This window comes from Aquarana catesbeiana, linkage group LG03 (assembly GCF_042186555.1).
Source record: "Aquarana catesbeiana isolate 2022-GZ linkage group LG03, ASM4218655v1, whole genome shotgun sequence".
Classification (NCBI taxonomy): Eukaryota; Metazoa; Chordata; class Amphibia; order Anura; family Ranidae; genus Aquarana; species Aquarana catesbeiana.
This window is the reverse complement of record NC_133326.1, coordinates 537,851,545-537,868,019: the sequence shown is the minus strand read 5'-3', so window position 1 is coordinate 537,868,019 and position 16,475 is coordinate 537,851,545. Positions and strand designations below refer to the sequence as shown.

At 42.5% G+C, this 16,475-nt stretch overlaps 1 protein-coding gene across 3 annotated transcripts in view; it reads right to left on the bottom strand.

Annotated features, from left to right (window-relative positions):
* The window catches only part of LOC141132688 (solute carrier organic anion transporter family member 1B3-like), a 191,276-nt gene that overhangs the window by 83,320 nt on the left and 91,481 nt on the right, over positions 1–16,475 (bottom strand). For all 3 annotated transcript variants that reach the window (XM_073621408.1, XM_073621406.1, XM_073621407.1), the window contains one exon: positions 14,372–14,536. In XM_073621408.1, coding sequence (XP_073477509.1) covers positions 14,372–14,536 — 165 coding nt within the window. The remainder of the gene's footprint in view (positions 1–14,371; positions 14,537–16,475) is intronic.

Below are 16,475 nucleotides of genomic sequence, written 5' to 3'. Positions count from 1 at the left end.
TGAGTTATCAGACTTCCTTGATCGGTAAGGCATTTTCAGGACAAAGGGTACCTATTTTACTCCCCTTAATCGAACTGTATTGATTGGTGGTTATGTTATGTTGTCCCTGTCTATTGTCCATTGGAGTGTTATAGATAAGAAAGGGAAGAATAGTGCTGTTCACAGGTATATGTAGTAAATCTGCTAGATAAAGTAGTTTAGAGGCAAGAGGGTATAGGCACACGTAGAGAAGAGAGAAGACTGGCCAGTCATTATGGGCATTGAATTAAGTAAGGGAATGAAGGGTAAGAGACCCTCAAAAATGCCCAGCGCAAGAGGAGCGCAATATATGAACCGAAGGTGCGGTTCCGCCTATACTGAGCCCCTAGATTAATGGTTAGAGTGGACAGGGATCCACAATGGGTAACTGGGTTACCAAGGTTCACAGGGACTAAGAATAATGCAGAGTAAACAGCTAGAGAAACAGCTATCTGAGCAGGATGCATCAAGGCTGACATTAACACTAGACAGAAAGGGACATTTTCATGTTAAGTTGTGGGATGAATTTGGAGTCAGGCACTACAACTATTAGCATCAAACGAGAATTAAAACAGAATACTTTATATGTTGTCAGAGAGGGAAGATGGGATGAGCACTGTGGCTGCCCGTCTGATCATAGAAGCTAGATATAAAGGATATCTGAACAAAATAAAGAAAGTAGAATTTAGACAGGTAAATATTAATGAGAGTTAAAAGAAAGTGAGAGAGATATTGGTGTATGTGTGTGCGAATGCTGGGACCTTTAGTTCTATTGCTTGTGTGTGTCATGTACGCAGATGTGACCCCCTCCTTTGTGCTCTCTTGAAAGAATGTCCCTGAGAGGTCAGTGATAAGCTGGAAGGACACCATGCCAATTCCAGTTTTTTAGACAAAACATGTGCCGTGGTAACGAATCTAATGGTAAACAATGTGATCACAATTATTTTGAATCTGTTTTCCAGACATGGTAAAATGAAGGTTACATTTAACCGTGTATTACACAAATTGAATATCCTTTGATAGTGGAAACAGTGCATTTAAAAAGGGGAAATTAAGTAAAATTTAAGTAATAATGAGTATTAATTTCTAATATGAGTTTAACAATTTTATTAATAATATAGATATTTTGAAACTGGTTTAGACAACCTTTGGTTGGAAATGAAATCCAGGTTATTGGGGAAATTTGTAATGAATGAGATTAGATTAAGATAACAATTTTGTAATTTTACATTTATACAATAAGCCCTTATTGAGAGAAAAAAAGATTAAGATGAGGTTGTTATTTTGAATAAAGCTGCCATAATATTTAACAAAGCCAAGATGGATGGGATACATATGAAGTTTTTCTACAAAAATGAAATTTTAAGGTTTTTGATAATAACTTGATGTGAGAGTAATAATAAGTGAAATTTAAATATAACAGACCCATCACATCAAGTCCGCACACCCTGTTAGGATAGATGCCACCTGCAGCCAGTTGTTTTATAGTTTTTGATGCTTTCTGGTCCATCATACAGATTGTTGATCATTTTGTTTTATTTTTATTTTTGAAATCCAAAGCAGAATGTGTGGATTGTGAAATGATGTGCCCCTTTTTCTTGTAAGTACTGTGGTATAAGCAGAAGAATATTTTGGATTTATGGGCATCTCTCCATGACCGCAGGGTATTGTTATCATTTATTATAATATTGCCAGGAAGAAGTTGTCTTTTGAAACATGAAACTGGAGTTCTTACACAAATAGCATGATAGAAAACAAGCCATTGTAATATATTTATGCAAGCTGGACCCAGTAATGAAGGGTTCACCCCGATATATCAGAGCTGTAGCTTTTATGCAAAGGTGCTATTAGACAAAGTTAGATATTGTTTTGGCCAAACATTTCATTTTTAATGGTCCGACATTCTGTGCAGCAAATCTACAGATAACTAAATGTTTGTCTAATGAAAGGTTTAAAATATGAGTTTGTTTATGTACAAATCTAACAATGAAAAATGCGTACATTTGAATCCAGCCACTTTATTGCCTCTATTGGAGGAGGCTGGAGACAAAGGAAGACATGTGTGTTAAATTGATGTGGGAATCAGCTGCTGTGAGCCCAGTGCGGGACACACTCCCTGAAGACCCAGATATTAAATTTTCTCCAAGCGTCTTCCAGGACAGCCCATGAGACCTTGGGCTCCTCCTACCAGGACAGGAAACACGTCACCCCCACCAGATAAAAGGGCGGTCCTCCAGGCCCATGTCAGTTATTTGTGTTTCCTCCGGACGGGGGGGTAACATGTTCATGGAACCTGCTCCCATAGGCCTTATAAGCAGGGGCTTTGTATGGCTTTTTTCTGGGGCATATCACTTACCTCTTCCTCTGCCAGAAGCAGCACACCGCTGGGGAGGTTGGCTGTGTTGCTGTTCTCTGTCCTCAGTGCCTGGAGAGGGCCAGGACCGGTGTGAGGTCGTGCCCCTAGCGCAGTGCATTGCACTCTAGCTCAGCTGAGCTTCGGTTGTCCTTCCCTGCCGACAGCCTGGCTGATCTGAGCAAGGAATGGAGGAAACCGCAGCGTTCGAGGGGGCAGAGCTATTGCGCTCCAAGCTGGCCCACAGGAAGTGCCTGGAGAGGGTTACTTCCGGGGCATATGACATCATCGGGCGCCGGAGACTAGGTTCCAGTCTTCATAAACGACGCGAACAGAGAACGCTGGCTGCTGGTGTTTCTTGGTGTTAAGCAGCCAGGCTGTGGATGACCAAGAGGGGCAGAATGGATCCTCCTGCAGTACCTGCACAGGCAGCGGATGCAGTTCCCAACACCAGCACCTCACAGGTAAGCCTGGGGTGTTCTGTCACCACCTTGCTATTCCTGTGAGTGTTCCCTCCCCCTCCCCCCTCTGTAGTAGTGGGTGTAAGGGGACACATTTCCTCCCTCCTGCACGTGGTGTTACGGAGTGATTGTGTGGCTTTAATTACATTGTGGGTCATTTATTTTGTCTTGCAGACCAAGACTCAGGACAAGGCCCAAGCGCAGCCACTTAAAAGGAAATGTGCGGTTTGCGCAAACAAATTGATATAAAAAACCTATAAACCATGCGCTTACTCCAAAAAAATCATAGATGTAAGCAGCTAACACAACAAATAGAAAATTTGTAATAAATCATATATAACCAAGTGTAGCGCTAAAAAATGAGAAGGAAAATATTGCTATACCACATATAATCTCAAAATGAATTGTGAAAAGATAGTGTTTTGTATACTTTGTGAACATTCATACATATAGAACACTTATGTTATAAAGCCTTAGGGTCACCAAAAGTGATAACAGGATGTAAAAATGGCAATAAAGTCCCAAACTGAATGTGCAGATACGGTGAACATAAATTTTGCAATGGTGATAAATTCCAAAACATATACTCGTGAGAGATTTCTGTATGTAATCCAACATGTGCTGACAGACCCTTGTGTGAAACCGCCACCTAGGATGACTGGAGGCTTACCAGAAAGTTGGGACCCACCTAGCATACGCTATATGGGTCAAACAGGCTTGGATTGCTCACTGGCAATGAAGGTAGGGAACCAAGGGCTGGTGAATGGTAAAGTTGTAACGTTGCTATCCCAAAGAGGTCTTCTTCATATGGAAGCTCGGACACCAACGGACATTACCCACATGTAATGAAGAAGGGGCTCATTGCGTAATTCCGTAAACCATAAAAAATTTATTAAAAGGAAAAACACTTACATTTCAGAATAAAAAGCGCTTACAAGTAAAATGGCGGCAGTGGAGTCCGCCCAACGCGTTTCGTCATACAAAACAAATTGAGCTCCTCATGGAGCAAAACAGTTTGTCGCACCTGTAAAGGATGACCCGGTTGCCTCTTGCCAGAAGATGCTTACTTCTGTTAGGGATGAGCTTGCGTCCACCTTCAGTTCCTTTTAGAACGCTTATTGACAAGCTCCAGACTCCAGCAGAGAGTCCGTCTTCACTGAAGGCGTCAGTAAGCACTCCGCAGCAGGCAGAGAGTGAAGACTCTGAGGCTGAGGTCAGATCTACCCGTTCTTCTCTGGAAGAATCGGGGTCAGATACAGAGCCCAGAGATAGAGAATCCACTCGAGGCTCAAGATTTAAGTTATCTGTTATCTATACTACCCTTGAATTAAGAGGAAGAGGTTCAGTTATCCAAACATGATCTTATGTATAAAGGATTACATAAGAGAAAATCAAGAGTGTTTCCAGTTCATAGTTCTTTGGTTGATACTATTAAACTGGAATGGGATAATCCTGAGAGAAAACCATTCTTCTCTAGTAACCTAAAAAGGAGGTTTCCTTTTGATGAGGACACTGCGCAGCCATGGAATAAGAATCCCAAGTTAGACGCACCTCTTTCAAAAGTTTCAAAAAACTCGGACCTGGCGTTTGATGATATGGGTACGCTTAAGGATCCGATGGACAAGAGGGGGGATATCCTTCTCCACAGAGCCTGGGACTCAGCAGTTGGAAACCTGAAACCAGCTTTGGCTTCCACTTGTGTGGCCAGAAATCTGGAGGTTTGGTTGACTCAGATTCAGTCACATCTGTCAGCAGGTACCTCCAGAGAGCAAATTTTAAAGTCTTTTCCTCTCCTATTTCAGGCAGTGGGTTTTTTGGCAGATTCTTCCGCTGAGTTGGTAAGAATGTCAGCCAGGACTTCGGCTCTAGTGAACTCGGCCAGGAGAAGCCTTTGGCTTAAGACCTGGTCAGGGGACTCGGCCTCCAAGTTGCGCCTTTGTGGCCTTCCTTTAACTGGCGATCATTTATTTGGCCCAGGTCTACAGGAGGCACTGGAACGCACGGCTGATAAGAAAAAGGCGTTTCCAGAGAGAGTTCAGACAGCCAGAAAAATTTTTTCGTGGCCAAAACAGGCAACAGAGTCCTAGAGAAAAGGACAGCAGGCCGAAAAAGCATTGGACTGGGCACAAAGGCAGAGGCAAAGGGGAGTGCTATTTAACCCTCCTCAACAGCCTGCCAAGCCGCAGTGACTTGTGTTCCCCGGTGGGAGGGAGATTGAGGGCCTTCATCCCACAGTGGGCAGCAGTCACTCTGAGCCCCTTCGTCCTGGACCTAGTGACCAACGGGTACAGGCTGGAGTTTGTTCACCAACCACCAGAACGTTTGGTCACATTTCCTCCACAAGATTGGGAGAAAGCGAGGGCTCTGGGTTTCCAAATCGGAGACTTATTAGATCAAAAAGTCCTGATTCCTGTTCCTCGATCGGAGCGGGGCAAGGGATTCTATTCCCATGTATTTGTGGTCAGAAAGCCGGCAGGAAAGTTTCGACTTATCCTGAATCTCCGGACCTTAAACAAGTCCATCAGATACAAGCATTTCCGTATGGAGACGGTTTTTACAATCAAACCTACTATACCCAAACTGCTTTATGGCCACGTTGGACTTAAGGGATGCTTATCTTCACATCCCTATCCATCCAGCCTTCCAAAAGTTTTTGAGATTGGCAGTGAAGACGGGTATGGGGACCCGACATTTTCAATTTCAGGCCCTCCCCTTCGGTCTTTCCTCAGCCCTACGCATCTTTATGAAGGTGTTGGGGGGTGCTGGCTCCTCTAAGATTAAAGGCAATAACGGTTATCCCTTACTTAGACGACCTCCTGATAGTGGCAAAATCATACCAAAGGCTGTTGGAAGATCTCCAGGCTGTACAGGACTTCTTACAGTCCCTAGGCTGGCTAATAAACAAAGAAATCGTCCTTGATTCCGGCCCAGAAAGTAACTTATCTGGGTTACGATTTTTGCTCCGTGAACCAAAGAGTTTTTCTTCCTCAGGAGAAGATTACCAAAGTGTTCCAGACTATGTCAACATTGCAGACCAACCAGTCGGTCTCTCTGAGACAGGTGTCGAGGGCAGTGGGTCTTATGACCATGTTTTCCCACAGTACCATGGGCGAGACTCCGTCAGCGTTTCGAATGCTATTAGGTTTACCTGTAAGCAGTGTATTAAAGATCCGGCTGGTCGATATTTGATGCTATTATGCTCCATAAATGATAGAATAATCCTCTTGGTGAATGTGTATATTCCCCCTCCATATAAAGACGACGTTTTAAAAAAGGTTTTTGAAAAAATGGCACAACTGCCTGATGTTCCAACAGTGATAATTGGGGACTTTAATAATGTACTAAATGAAGAGTTGGACAGGCAAAGTAACAAAAAGAGTAATGGGAGGGGAAAGGTCACAAGATGGGCCAGCCAGATACAAGAGATGGGTCTATCAGATATATGGAGAGTAAGATTCCCGGTTAGTAAAGAATACTCATGCTATTCAAGTACTTATGGATCACTATCCAGAATTGACATGGCTTTGGGAAATGGTCATTTTCTCCCATTAGTAAAAATAATTCAGTACGAAGCACGGGGAATCTCGGATCACTCTCCATTAACTGTGACTTTGGAGTGGACAGAACACCTGATTCGGCCAATGTGGAAAGTCAATCCACAGTGGCTATCCTTGATCCCAGAGAGCAGTCAAATAAAACAACTGCTAATGGGCTTTTTTGGAGATAATAAGGGCTCAAGTTCCGCGATGATGGTGTGGGATACAATGAAAGCATACCTTAGAGGCCTAATAATTAAAGAAATATCTAAAATTAAATTAGCCACAAGACAGTGGGAGGAAGAGTTAACCCAGAGAGTTAAGCAAACAGAACAAGAATACACATCAGATCCCAATAGGGAGAAATTTGGAGCATGGCAGGACGCGCAGAATCTATATAAAAAGTTGGTCTTAACCAAGGCAGAGAATAATAGATTCTTGCAGAACCAAAAGCACTATGAAATGGGGGAACAGGTGGGTCATATGTTAGCAATGATAACACGGAACCAGGAAGGCCCATCCACTATAGCTGCTATTGAAGACAGAAAGGGGACAGTAAAGTATGATACAGAGGGCATCCAAAAGATATTTGTAGATTTCTATTCACAGTTGTATGAATCTGAAAACTTAAATGTAAAGGAAAAGACTGAACAATTCTTAGATAATCTAACTATGCCCAAGCTGACCTCAATAGAAAGGGAATCCTTGGATATTCCTATAACAATGGCAGAGCTGGAGGAAGCGGTGGGACAAATTCAAAACAACAAAGCTCCAGGGATGGATGGACTCTCCGTGGAGATATATAAACTATACGGTCAGATCCTGATCCCAGAACTCCTCGAAGTACTCAATGAAGCATATGTCACACGGGAACTCCCTAAATCGATGATGGAAACAATAATAATCATAATTCTAAAACCGGATAAAGATCCACTAAAGCCCGGTTCTTATCGCCCAATATCTCTCCTTACATCTGATGTTAAAATACTAGCTAAGGTCTTGGCAAATAGGTTATCCAGACATATTGATACTTTGATCCATAGGGACCAAACAGGTTTCATCCCCTCCAGATCAGCAGCAACAAATATTCGCAGGCTCTTTTTGAATCTGCAATTGCCAATGGACAACGGGGGAGCTGGTGCCATTCTGTCATTGGATGCCCAGAAGGCATTTGACATGGTAGAATGGGAGTATCTATGGATGGTATTGATTGCCTTTGGTATAGGTCCAGGCTTTATAACCTGGCTAAAATTATTATATAAAGACCCTAGGGCAAGGCTGCGTATCAATGGCACTATGTCACCAGCTTTCCCGTTATCCCGGGGAACTAGACAAGGCTGCCCTCTATCCCCGTTGCTGTTTGCATTGGCGGTGGAACCATTGGCCGCCGCAGTTAGACAGTCTTCGGGGATAGAGGGATTCCGACGTGCAGGAAGAGAGGACAAAATATCCTTATATGCAGATGATGCCTTAATCTTTCTGAGCGACCCCACAAAATCCTTAGAGGAACTCATGGCACTTGTATCTGCATTTGGACAGTTTTCTGGGTTTCGCATCAACTGGGAGAAGTCGGTATTGATGCCACTACATAAAGCCAAAATTTCATTACCAGACTGTGCAAAACAAATTCAAATAAAATATAAAATTAAGTATTTAGGGATCCAGGTAACTCAAAGTGGGGGACTATGTGGACCTTAATCTTAGACCACTATTGACTAGGCTTAAAGATAAATGTCGGACCTGGTGCAAACTCCCACTAACTGTGATTGGCAGAGCCAATCTTATAAAGATGATCTGGGCCCCACAATTATTGTACATTTTTCATAATTGCCCGATGTGGATAGCCGCATTTTGGTTTAAAAGGATAGAATCGCTCTTTCGCGAACTCATTTGGAAGAAAAAATATGCACGTATTAAATTAACAACCTTAATGCTGGCTAAAGATGAGGGGGGACTCTCTATCCCACATCCAAAAAATTATTTTTTGGCTTCACAAACCCAGCAATTTTTTGGCTGGACAGAGGTAGATGAGAATGATCCCATACAGGGGTTATTACTTCCACTGGGTAAGGGATATTCACTGATGTCCCTACTAGAGACAAAAACCTTTCAAAAAGATAAGAAATTCATGACAGGTGAGCTATTCAGTAAGGTATGGCTAGCAATAAAAAAGATTACTAACATTACAGGTTATACTTCCTATACACCAATATGGAATAACGCAAATTATGAGGAAGTGCAGAGATTGGAGGGATTTGGGCTTTGGCAAACTCAGGGGCTGAGACATGTGGAACAACTGTTTTGGAACGATAAGATAAAATCATTTGCGCAAATATCTGAGGAATTCGGGATTCCAAGACAGAGGTTCTTTCAGTATCTCCAGCTTAGACATGCTTTTCATGTCCAGGCCCGTATATCTGTATTTAAGCTTAATGTCTCTAAAATAACAATATTGTTGAAGAAAAGGGATCAAAAGAAGGGACTTATCTCTGAAATATATGAGATATTGCAGTGTAAATTTAAGGAAACTATAGTGGTACCGGCCAGGTCGCAGTGGGAACGAGACCTGGGAGCACTGACTGACGCTCAGTGGTCGGAGGTCTTGTCTGCGATCCCAAAGGTATCTCTGTCAGCTACTCAAAAATTAACACAACTTTTTATTACACATAGATCATACTACACCCCCGAAAAACTATTTAAATGGAAACGCAGGGAATCCCCCTTAGGCCCCCGATGCAGTGGTGCACCGGCTAATCTAATACACATGTTGTGGAAATGCCCCAAACTCCATCGTTACTGGCAGGATATAATTAAAAACATAAATAGCGCATTGGGTATAGAAATTTCACTAGATCCAAATTTATGTTTATTAAATATAGTGGAGGAACCAAATATTTCAAAACATACCCATACCGCAATGACGAGAGGCTTGTTTCAGGCACGAAAGCTAATTGCTCAGAAGTGGATATCTAAATACCCCCCAACGGTCGAATGGAGAACACAAATAAAAGAAGCCATAATAAAGGAGGAATTTATTTATACACATAGAGGGAGCCAAGATAAATTTGACGCCATCTGGAAAAGCTGGGTAGAGGCCTGGGACAATGAAAATAAAAGATGAATCAATATGGGAGAGGGACAATGTTGGGTCTGGGTAGAGGATGGGAGGATGGGGGGGGGGGGGGGGCTTTTGGGGTTGCGGGGGGGGAGAGAGATACAGCAGGGGGAGGAAATCTATTTTTGTTGTCGTTGGGTTTTGCCCCCTTCTTTTTTTTTTTTTTTTTATTTATTTTATTTTTTTGGGGCAGGTGAATGTTAGAAGCAAGATTATGTATCTGGAATAAAATGTATGGAGAAATGTATAACTTGTACTGCTATGAAAAGAATAAAAAAAGTACTGAATTCAACAAAGGTTTCTTTTAAGAAACTGGGACGGGGACGTAAGGTCCCTGGAGTCAAGGATCTGGCTATCCGACAGGATAAAAAGAAGCCTGTGGTGGTGGAGAGCTGGTCAGCACCTAGCAGGAGGTCTCCCATGGTCCTTTCCCATTTCCCGAAGGATTACCACGGATGTGAGTTCCTGGGGATGGGGGGGCCCACCTCAGCAATGCAGTAGCACAAGGAGAGTGGTCCCCAGAGGAGGCAAGGGCCTCATCCAATCAAAGAGCGCTGCTTGCAGTCCAGAGAGCCCTCCAGTCTTTTCAGATGGAGATCAGGGGTCACAACCTCCAAATCCTGTCAGACAATATAGCGACAGTCGCGTATATCAACAAGCAGGGAGGCACGAGAAGCCGGAGGCTTCAGTCCATTGCCCAGGAGATCCTTTCATGGGCAGAGGGGAATCTAGCCTCCATTTCTGCTGTACACCTGAAGGGGAAAAACAATTGCCTGGCAGATTATCTCAGCCGTCACAGGATAGACCGAGACAACTGGTCCCTTCATCCCGAAGTCTTTGCAGACCTCACCAAGAGATGGGGTTATCCGGTAGCGGATTTGTTCGCAAACCGAAACAACCGCAAGACGGAGATATTCTTTTCCATGAACCCGGCAGACCAAGCCTTGGGGATCGATGCTCTGGCAAACCCGTGGCCTCCAGGCCTATGTTATGCCTTTCCGCCAATCAGGCTGATTCCAGAAGTCCTCCGGAAGTTTCGGCTGGAAGAGACAGATCTGATTCTAATTGCCCCGTTTTGGCCCAAGAGGCCATGGTTTTCCCTGCTACAGTCTCTGGTTTCAGAGCCTCCGTGGAGTCTTCCGAAAAGGGAAGACCTATTATTGCAGGGTCCAGTATCACACCCTCAGGTGGTTTACTTAAACTTGACGGCCTGGTATCTGAAGAAAAGATACTGAGCGCCCAAGGGTTCTCTGACAAAGTAGTCAGGACTCGTTAATTGCAGGAAGCCAGTTACTAGAGCCATATATTCCAAAGTTTGGAAAAGGTTTAACTCATGGTTATCTGAAAATGATAGATTAACTCATGATATTCCGTCTATCTTGGAATTTTTCCAAGAGGGTGTCGACAAAGGTCTTTCTGTTAGTACCTTAAAGGTACAGGCGGCAGCTATTAGTGTGTTCCTCCAGTTTTCTCTCCTGGAAAATCCCACTATAGCCAGATTTTTCAAATCTATCTCTAGGGCCAGACCAGTAGTAGTGAGAAGTTGTCCAACTTGGGATCTGTCCCTAGTACTTCAAACTCTGGTAGAATTTCCGTTTGAACCTCTGGAAAGTATGTCAGTTAAGTTACTTACATTAAAAACTGTGTTCCTTTATAGCTGTTACCTCAGCTCGTAGGGTAAGTGAGTTGCAGGCCCTATCAGTTAGGGAGCCCTTCCTCACGATTTTTGAGGATCGAGTTGTGTTACGAACCGATCCAGGTTTTTTGCCCAAGGTGGCAAGTACATTCCACCGATCTCAGAACATTGTATTGCCAACCTTTTGTAGTTCGCCACAGGGCGACTTAGAAAGAAAATTTAGTTTTCTAGATGTAAGAAGGATTCTCTTGGTCTATCTTGAGGTCACGAAGACCTTTAGGAAAACTGATGCCTTGTTTGTCCTCTTTTCTGGAGTTCACAAGGGGAATAGTGCATCTAAAGCCACATTGGCTAGATGGATAAAGCAAGCCATCTTGGAAGCTTACAAAATTAGGGAGGTCCCTACACCTTTTGTTACTGCGCACTCAACTAGAGCCTTGTCTACGTCTTGGGCTGAGAGGGCTGGTGCCTCACCGGAACAAATTTGCAGGGCTGCCACTTGGTCCAGTTACTCGACCTTCATTAAACATTATCGCCTGGATCTCCTATCAGCTCAGGAGCAGGCGTTTGGTCGTAAGGTCCTTCAGGCAGTTGTCCCTCCCTAGACTGGTAAGTTCTGGCTCATCGTCTCATGGGCTGTCCTGGAAGACGCTTGGAGAAAAGCTGAGTTAGACTTACCGGTAACTCCTTTTCTGAGAGTCTTCCAGGACAGCCGGATTCCCACCCGGTATTGTCTGAAGTTATGTGTATTATGCATATGTTTTGCAGGGTCCTACGGTTCTTGAGAATACTGACATGGGCCTGGAGGACCGCCCTTTTATCTGGTGGGGGTGACGTGTTTCCTGTCCTGGTAGGAGGAGCCCAAGGTCTCATGGGCTGTCCTGGAAGACTCTCAGAAAAGGAGTTACCGGTAAGTCTAACTCTCAGCTTTTTTTGTAGATTTTGAGTATGCAGTTTATCACCCAGAAGGATACTCTGTATTCAAAGTCATTGGATCCTTTTTCCCCAGCTCAAGAAGCAGAGCTCCATGTTTTAGCAAAGCCTGTGAGCTATAAAAAGAATGTATATTTATATAGATAGTCGAGATAGAGAGAGAGCTTTTGGTTCCATTTAAAGGGCCAGAAGTTTGTTTTTACTTCGGCAGGTAAACCAACCAAGCATGCCAAGTTAATTTGATCGGCTGTTTTCAGCCTTCCAGGTTCTTGCTGAGGTAGCCATATTAACTTTCACACATGGAAGCAGACCAGGTGACTAAGGATGCTGCATTTACAGCCCTGGACACTTGATGGGTCTGTGCAACTCACAGATTCCACCCTAGTTCTGGCCCAGTATAGCTGGGATTAATAATTCAACTTTAAGGACCCCAGAACGAGAAGAACAAGTGGTCCACAGGGGGCAACTTCTAATGAAACAGGACTTTGGAAAAGGTGATCATTTATGTCTGCCAGCCACTCTTTTCCCTCCAGCTTGACACATGGACCGTGTCATCAGTCACAAGCAGTTATGGCTGCCTTAGTAAATGAGCTTGGGATAGAGCCAGGGTTCCCCAGTTGTTTTTATAACCTACCACTTCTTGTTTTACCTGTTACCAAAAGCTGAACATCCCTTCCAGAGATTACAAAAAAGATATATCCAGATGCCCAAGTTAGGTCTTACGAGTATGCATTTTGTCTGTATGGACATGTTTTTTGGATGTCCAGTGGCAAAGGCCACAGTAAAAAGTGTTATCAGAAGTAGTTTGTAAGTACAGAGTGCCAGAAAGTACAGAGAGTAACAGAGGAAATCATTTTTTATAGGAGAGTCCTTAATAGAAGTTTTGAGGTTTTATTTTTACACCCCTTACTGTCTACAATGTAGCGGACAAAGTAGAGTAAGAAACTAGAAAACTTTTGCCTGAATGTTTTCTTATATTTTATCAAGCCCCTAAGGGGGATGTTGGACTCTCTCCCTATGGGATTTTGTTTGGGAGTGTGTTACTCACTTGCTTATATTTTGTCTCAGCAGCTGAAGTCCTCCATTCGGATCTCAGAGAATGTTGATGATCTTTTAAGGTTTTTTGACAAACTCATTTATGTGTTTTCTCCCCAATTCTAGATCCTAAAAGTTTGGAAGGATCTAAAACTAAAGCCAGGTGACTTGTGGATTGTTAAGAGACCTTTATATATAAGGAAAAGTTTGTAGACTCAATACAGCATCTATTTCATGTACAGTTTTTTTGCAAAACTTGAAGGAAAAGTCACCTGGATCCACACCAGACACTGCAAAAATGACTTAATTAAAGAAATCTGAGTTTGATTTGTTTCCCTCTTGTGATCAGTCTAGGGTACTTTTTGATTAAATTACTTTAATTGTAGGGGATATATATATATATATATATATATATATATATATATATATATATATATATTTGAGAAGCAGTTTAGCCATGTTGAAGTCATATTTTGTCTTTTGTACGTCTTCCATTTCATGTAGAATTGTCTGTGTTTACATATGCTGATAAGTCAGCATGCCAACAATTCAGCTAGAAGACCATTCTGGCCACAGGGTTGTACAGCCAGTACTCTGTAAATATGTCTTATCAATCATTTGTTTTTCACAATGAAAAGTCATTTGTTAATGAGAAAAGTTGCTCAGCTATTATTTTCTCCACAATGGAGTTTTTGCCTCTCTGGCCAGGACTACCTCCACCTAAGTGTGTGGAGGTTCCAGGTTAAAGGTGATAGCAGGTATGGTTAGTGATCAAAATATTGATCAAAAGAGGGGAGACTGTAATGGAAATTTGTAAGTTCTGTATATAATTGTATTGTATTTTGTATGTATTGCATACTGCCCTCACTGTGCACACAGCACTAATGTTTTCAGTGAATGTTTACATTCTTTCGAGTCCTGATTAGAATTAGCCTGCCTATGTAACGCCCCTTGTTACCATAAACGTACAATTGTAATATTAATGTGATACCTACATAATCATGTGCATAAAAACGTTCAATTGCGTCATAATAAGGCAGAACAGAAAGATGCTGAGCGTATCTTTTGTGTCTGTTCCCTACTGCAGTAGTTATTATTAATTTGGAACCACTAATCAATATGAGGGATAGGAGTTGCCTATCATCAATTTAACCGAGTCAGCAAATTTAACCGAGTCATTCATTCATTCAATCAATATTATACCATGTGACTTCCCTTAGTTCCATATCCTTCATGTATTAGTGTCATATTAGGGGGCATGCAACTGCATGGTTTGGGACTCACCGGTGATGAAATTAGACCTGGAGATGGACTGTCCATACTGCTGCTCCATGTATTTTGGTTTGTAAGTTATGAAGCCGATGAAGCTGTTTACTTGCAGCAATGTAATGACCATCAGCAATATATACAGACGGTTACATGCCAGCTTTTTCAGTGCCAGGAGGAATCCTGGAAGGAAGACACACAGGGTTAAAGTGATTGTAAAGTTTCGTCTATTATTTTTACAGGGGGAAAAAAAAAGTCATGCTTACCTGCTCTCTTACAGTGTATTTGCACAGAGCAGCCCGTCTTCTTCTGAGGTGAATCTTCTGTGACCCTGGCCCCTCCCTCCTGTTGCATGCCTCTACAGCAAGCAGATTGCTATGGGGGCACCCAAGCCGAGTCACAGATCCATGTGTCCATTCAGACATGGAGCCCCCGACACGACCCTGCCCCGCCCCCTCTCTCCACTGATTGGCTAGCTGACTTTGATTGGCGGCAGCCAATGGCACCGCTGCTGTGTCTCTCGGACTGCTGAGACCAGGGCTGCAACTAACCATTATTTTCATAATCGATTAGTTGGCTGATTATTGTTTCGCTTGGATAATAACCTTATAAAAAAGGGTGGTGTATAATTTAGTTAATATGTAAAGTTTAAAAAAAAAAAGGCTTTTTTTTTTTTTTTTTTTTTTTTTTTTTTTTTTTTTTTCTTTAACCACTTGCCGACTGGCTCATACCAAAATACTTCGGCAGAATGGCATGGCTGGGCGAAACCCCGTATGGATACGTTGTTCCCTTTTAAGAGCCGTGCACGGCAGGGGACCCAATGCGCATGGCTGGCGGGCGCGATTGCCGCCGGCCACCCGCAATCTTGGGCACGAGAGCCAGCACGTGGATTTGTGTGCTTAAACGCACAAATCCCTGTTCTGTCAGGGGAGAGGAGACATATTGTGTGTTATTACTTAGTAGGAACAGCGATCTGTCTCATCCCACATACAGTTAGAAACACTCACTAGGGAATACGGTTAACCCCTTGATTGCCCCCTAGTGTTAACCCCTTCCCTACATGACATATACACTGTAATCATTGCATTTTTATAGCACTGATCGCTGTATAAATATCAATGGTCCCAAAATAGTATCAAGTGTCAGATCTGTCCGCCGCAATGTCGCAGAAGCGCTAAAAATCGCAGATCACCGCCATTACTAGAAAAAATAAATAAATAAAAATACCATAAATGTTTCCCATAGTTTGTAGACGCTATAACTTTTGCGCAAACCAATCAATGTACGCTTATTGCAATTTTTTTTTTTTTTTCCCAAAAATATGTAGAAGAATTTATATTGGCACTAAACTGATGAAGAAATTTAGTTTTTTAAAGACATTTTTGGGGATATTTATTATAGCAAAAAATAGGCAGAGGTGATCAAATACCACCAAAATAAAGCTTTATTTGTGGGGAAAAAAGGACGCAAATATTGTTTGGGTATAGCCTTCCATGATCGCGCAATTGCCAGTTAAAGCGATGCAGTGCCAAATTGTAAAAAGTACTCTGGTCAGGAAGGGGGTAAAATCTTCTGGGGCTGAAGCAGTTAAATATCTACCGTGTTTCCCCGAAAATAAGCCCGGGTCTTATATGTATTTTGGGTACAAAAAATACACTAGGGCTTATTTTCAGGGGATGTCTTAAGTTCCCTGTGTTCTCCACCCTGTCAGGTCAGGAGTCGTGTGGGTGTTAGAATATATGAAATATAAATAAATATATATATATATATATATATATATATATATATATATATATATATATATATATAATCTCCAGACACTTTTCCGGGCCTTACTCTCAGCTACTCTTCTGTGTTCCGATTGGATTATCAACCACCTCTGTTTTTCTCCTATTCCCTTAGTACAGTCGTTCTACTGCTCCCATGGCTTCGGCGTATCTCATAGTTTGTTTGAATTTGTCCCATTCCTGCCATTTTACCTCATAAGCTTCCAGGCCTTCCCCATCACTAAACCTTAAGTACTCCTAGATTTTGGATTTCATTAACTTTATTACACCAATTCCTCATTGTAGGTCTTATTGGTTCCTTCCAATGTCTGGGGATAAGACTTTTGGCTGCGTTT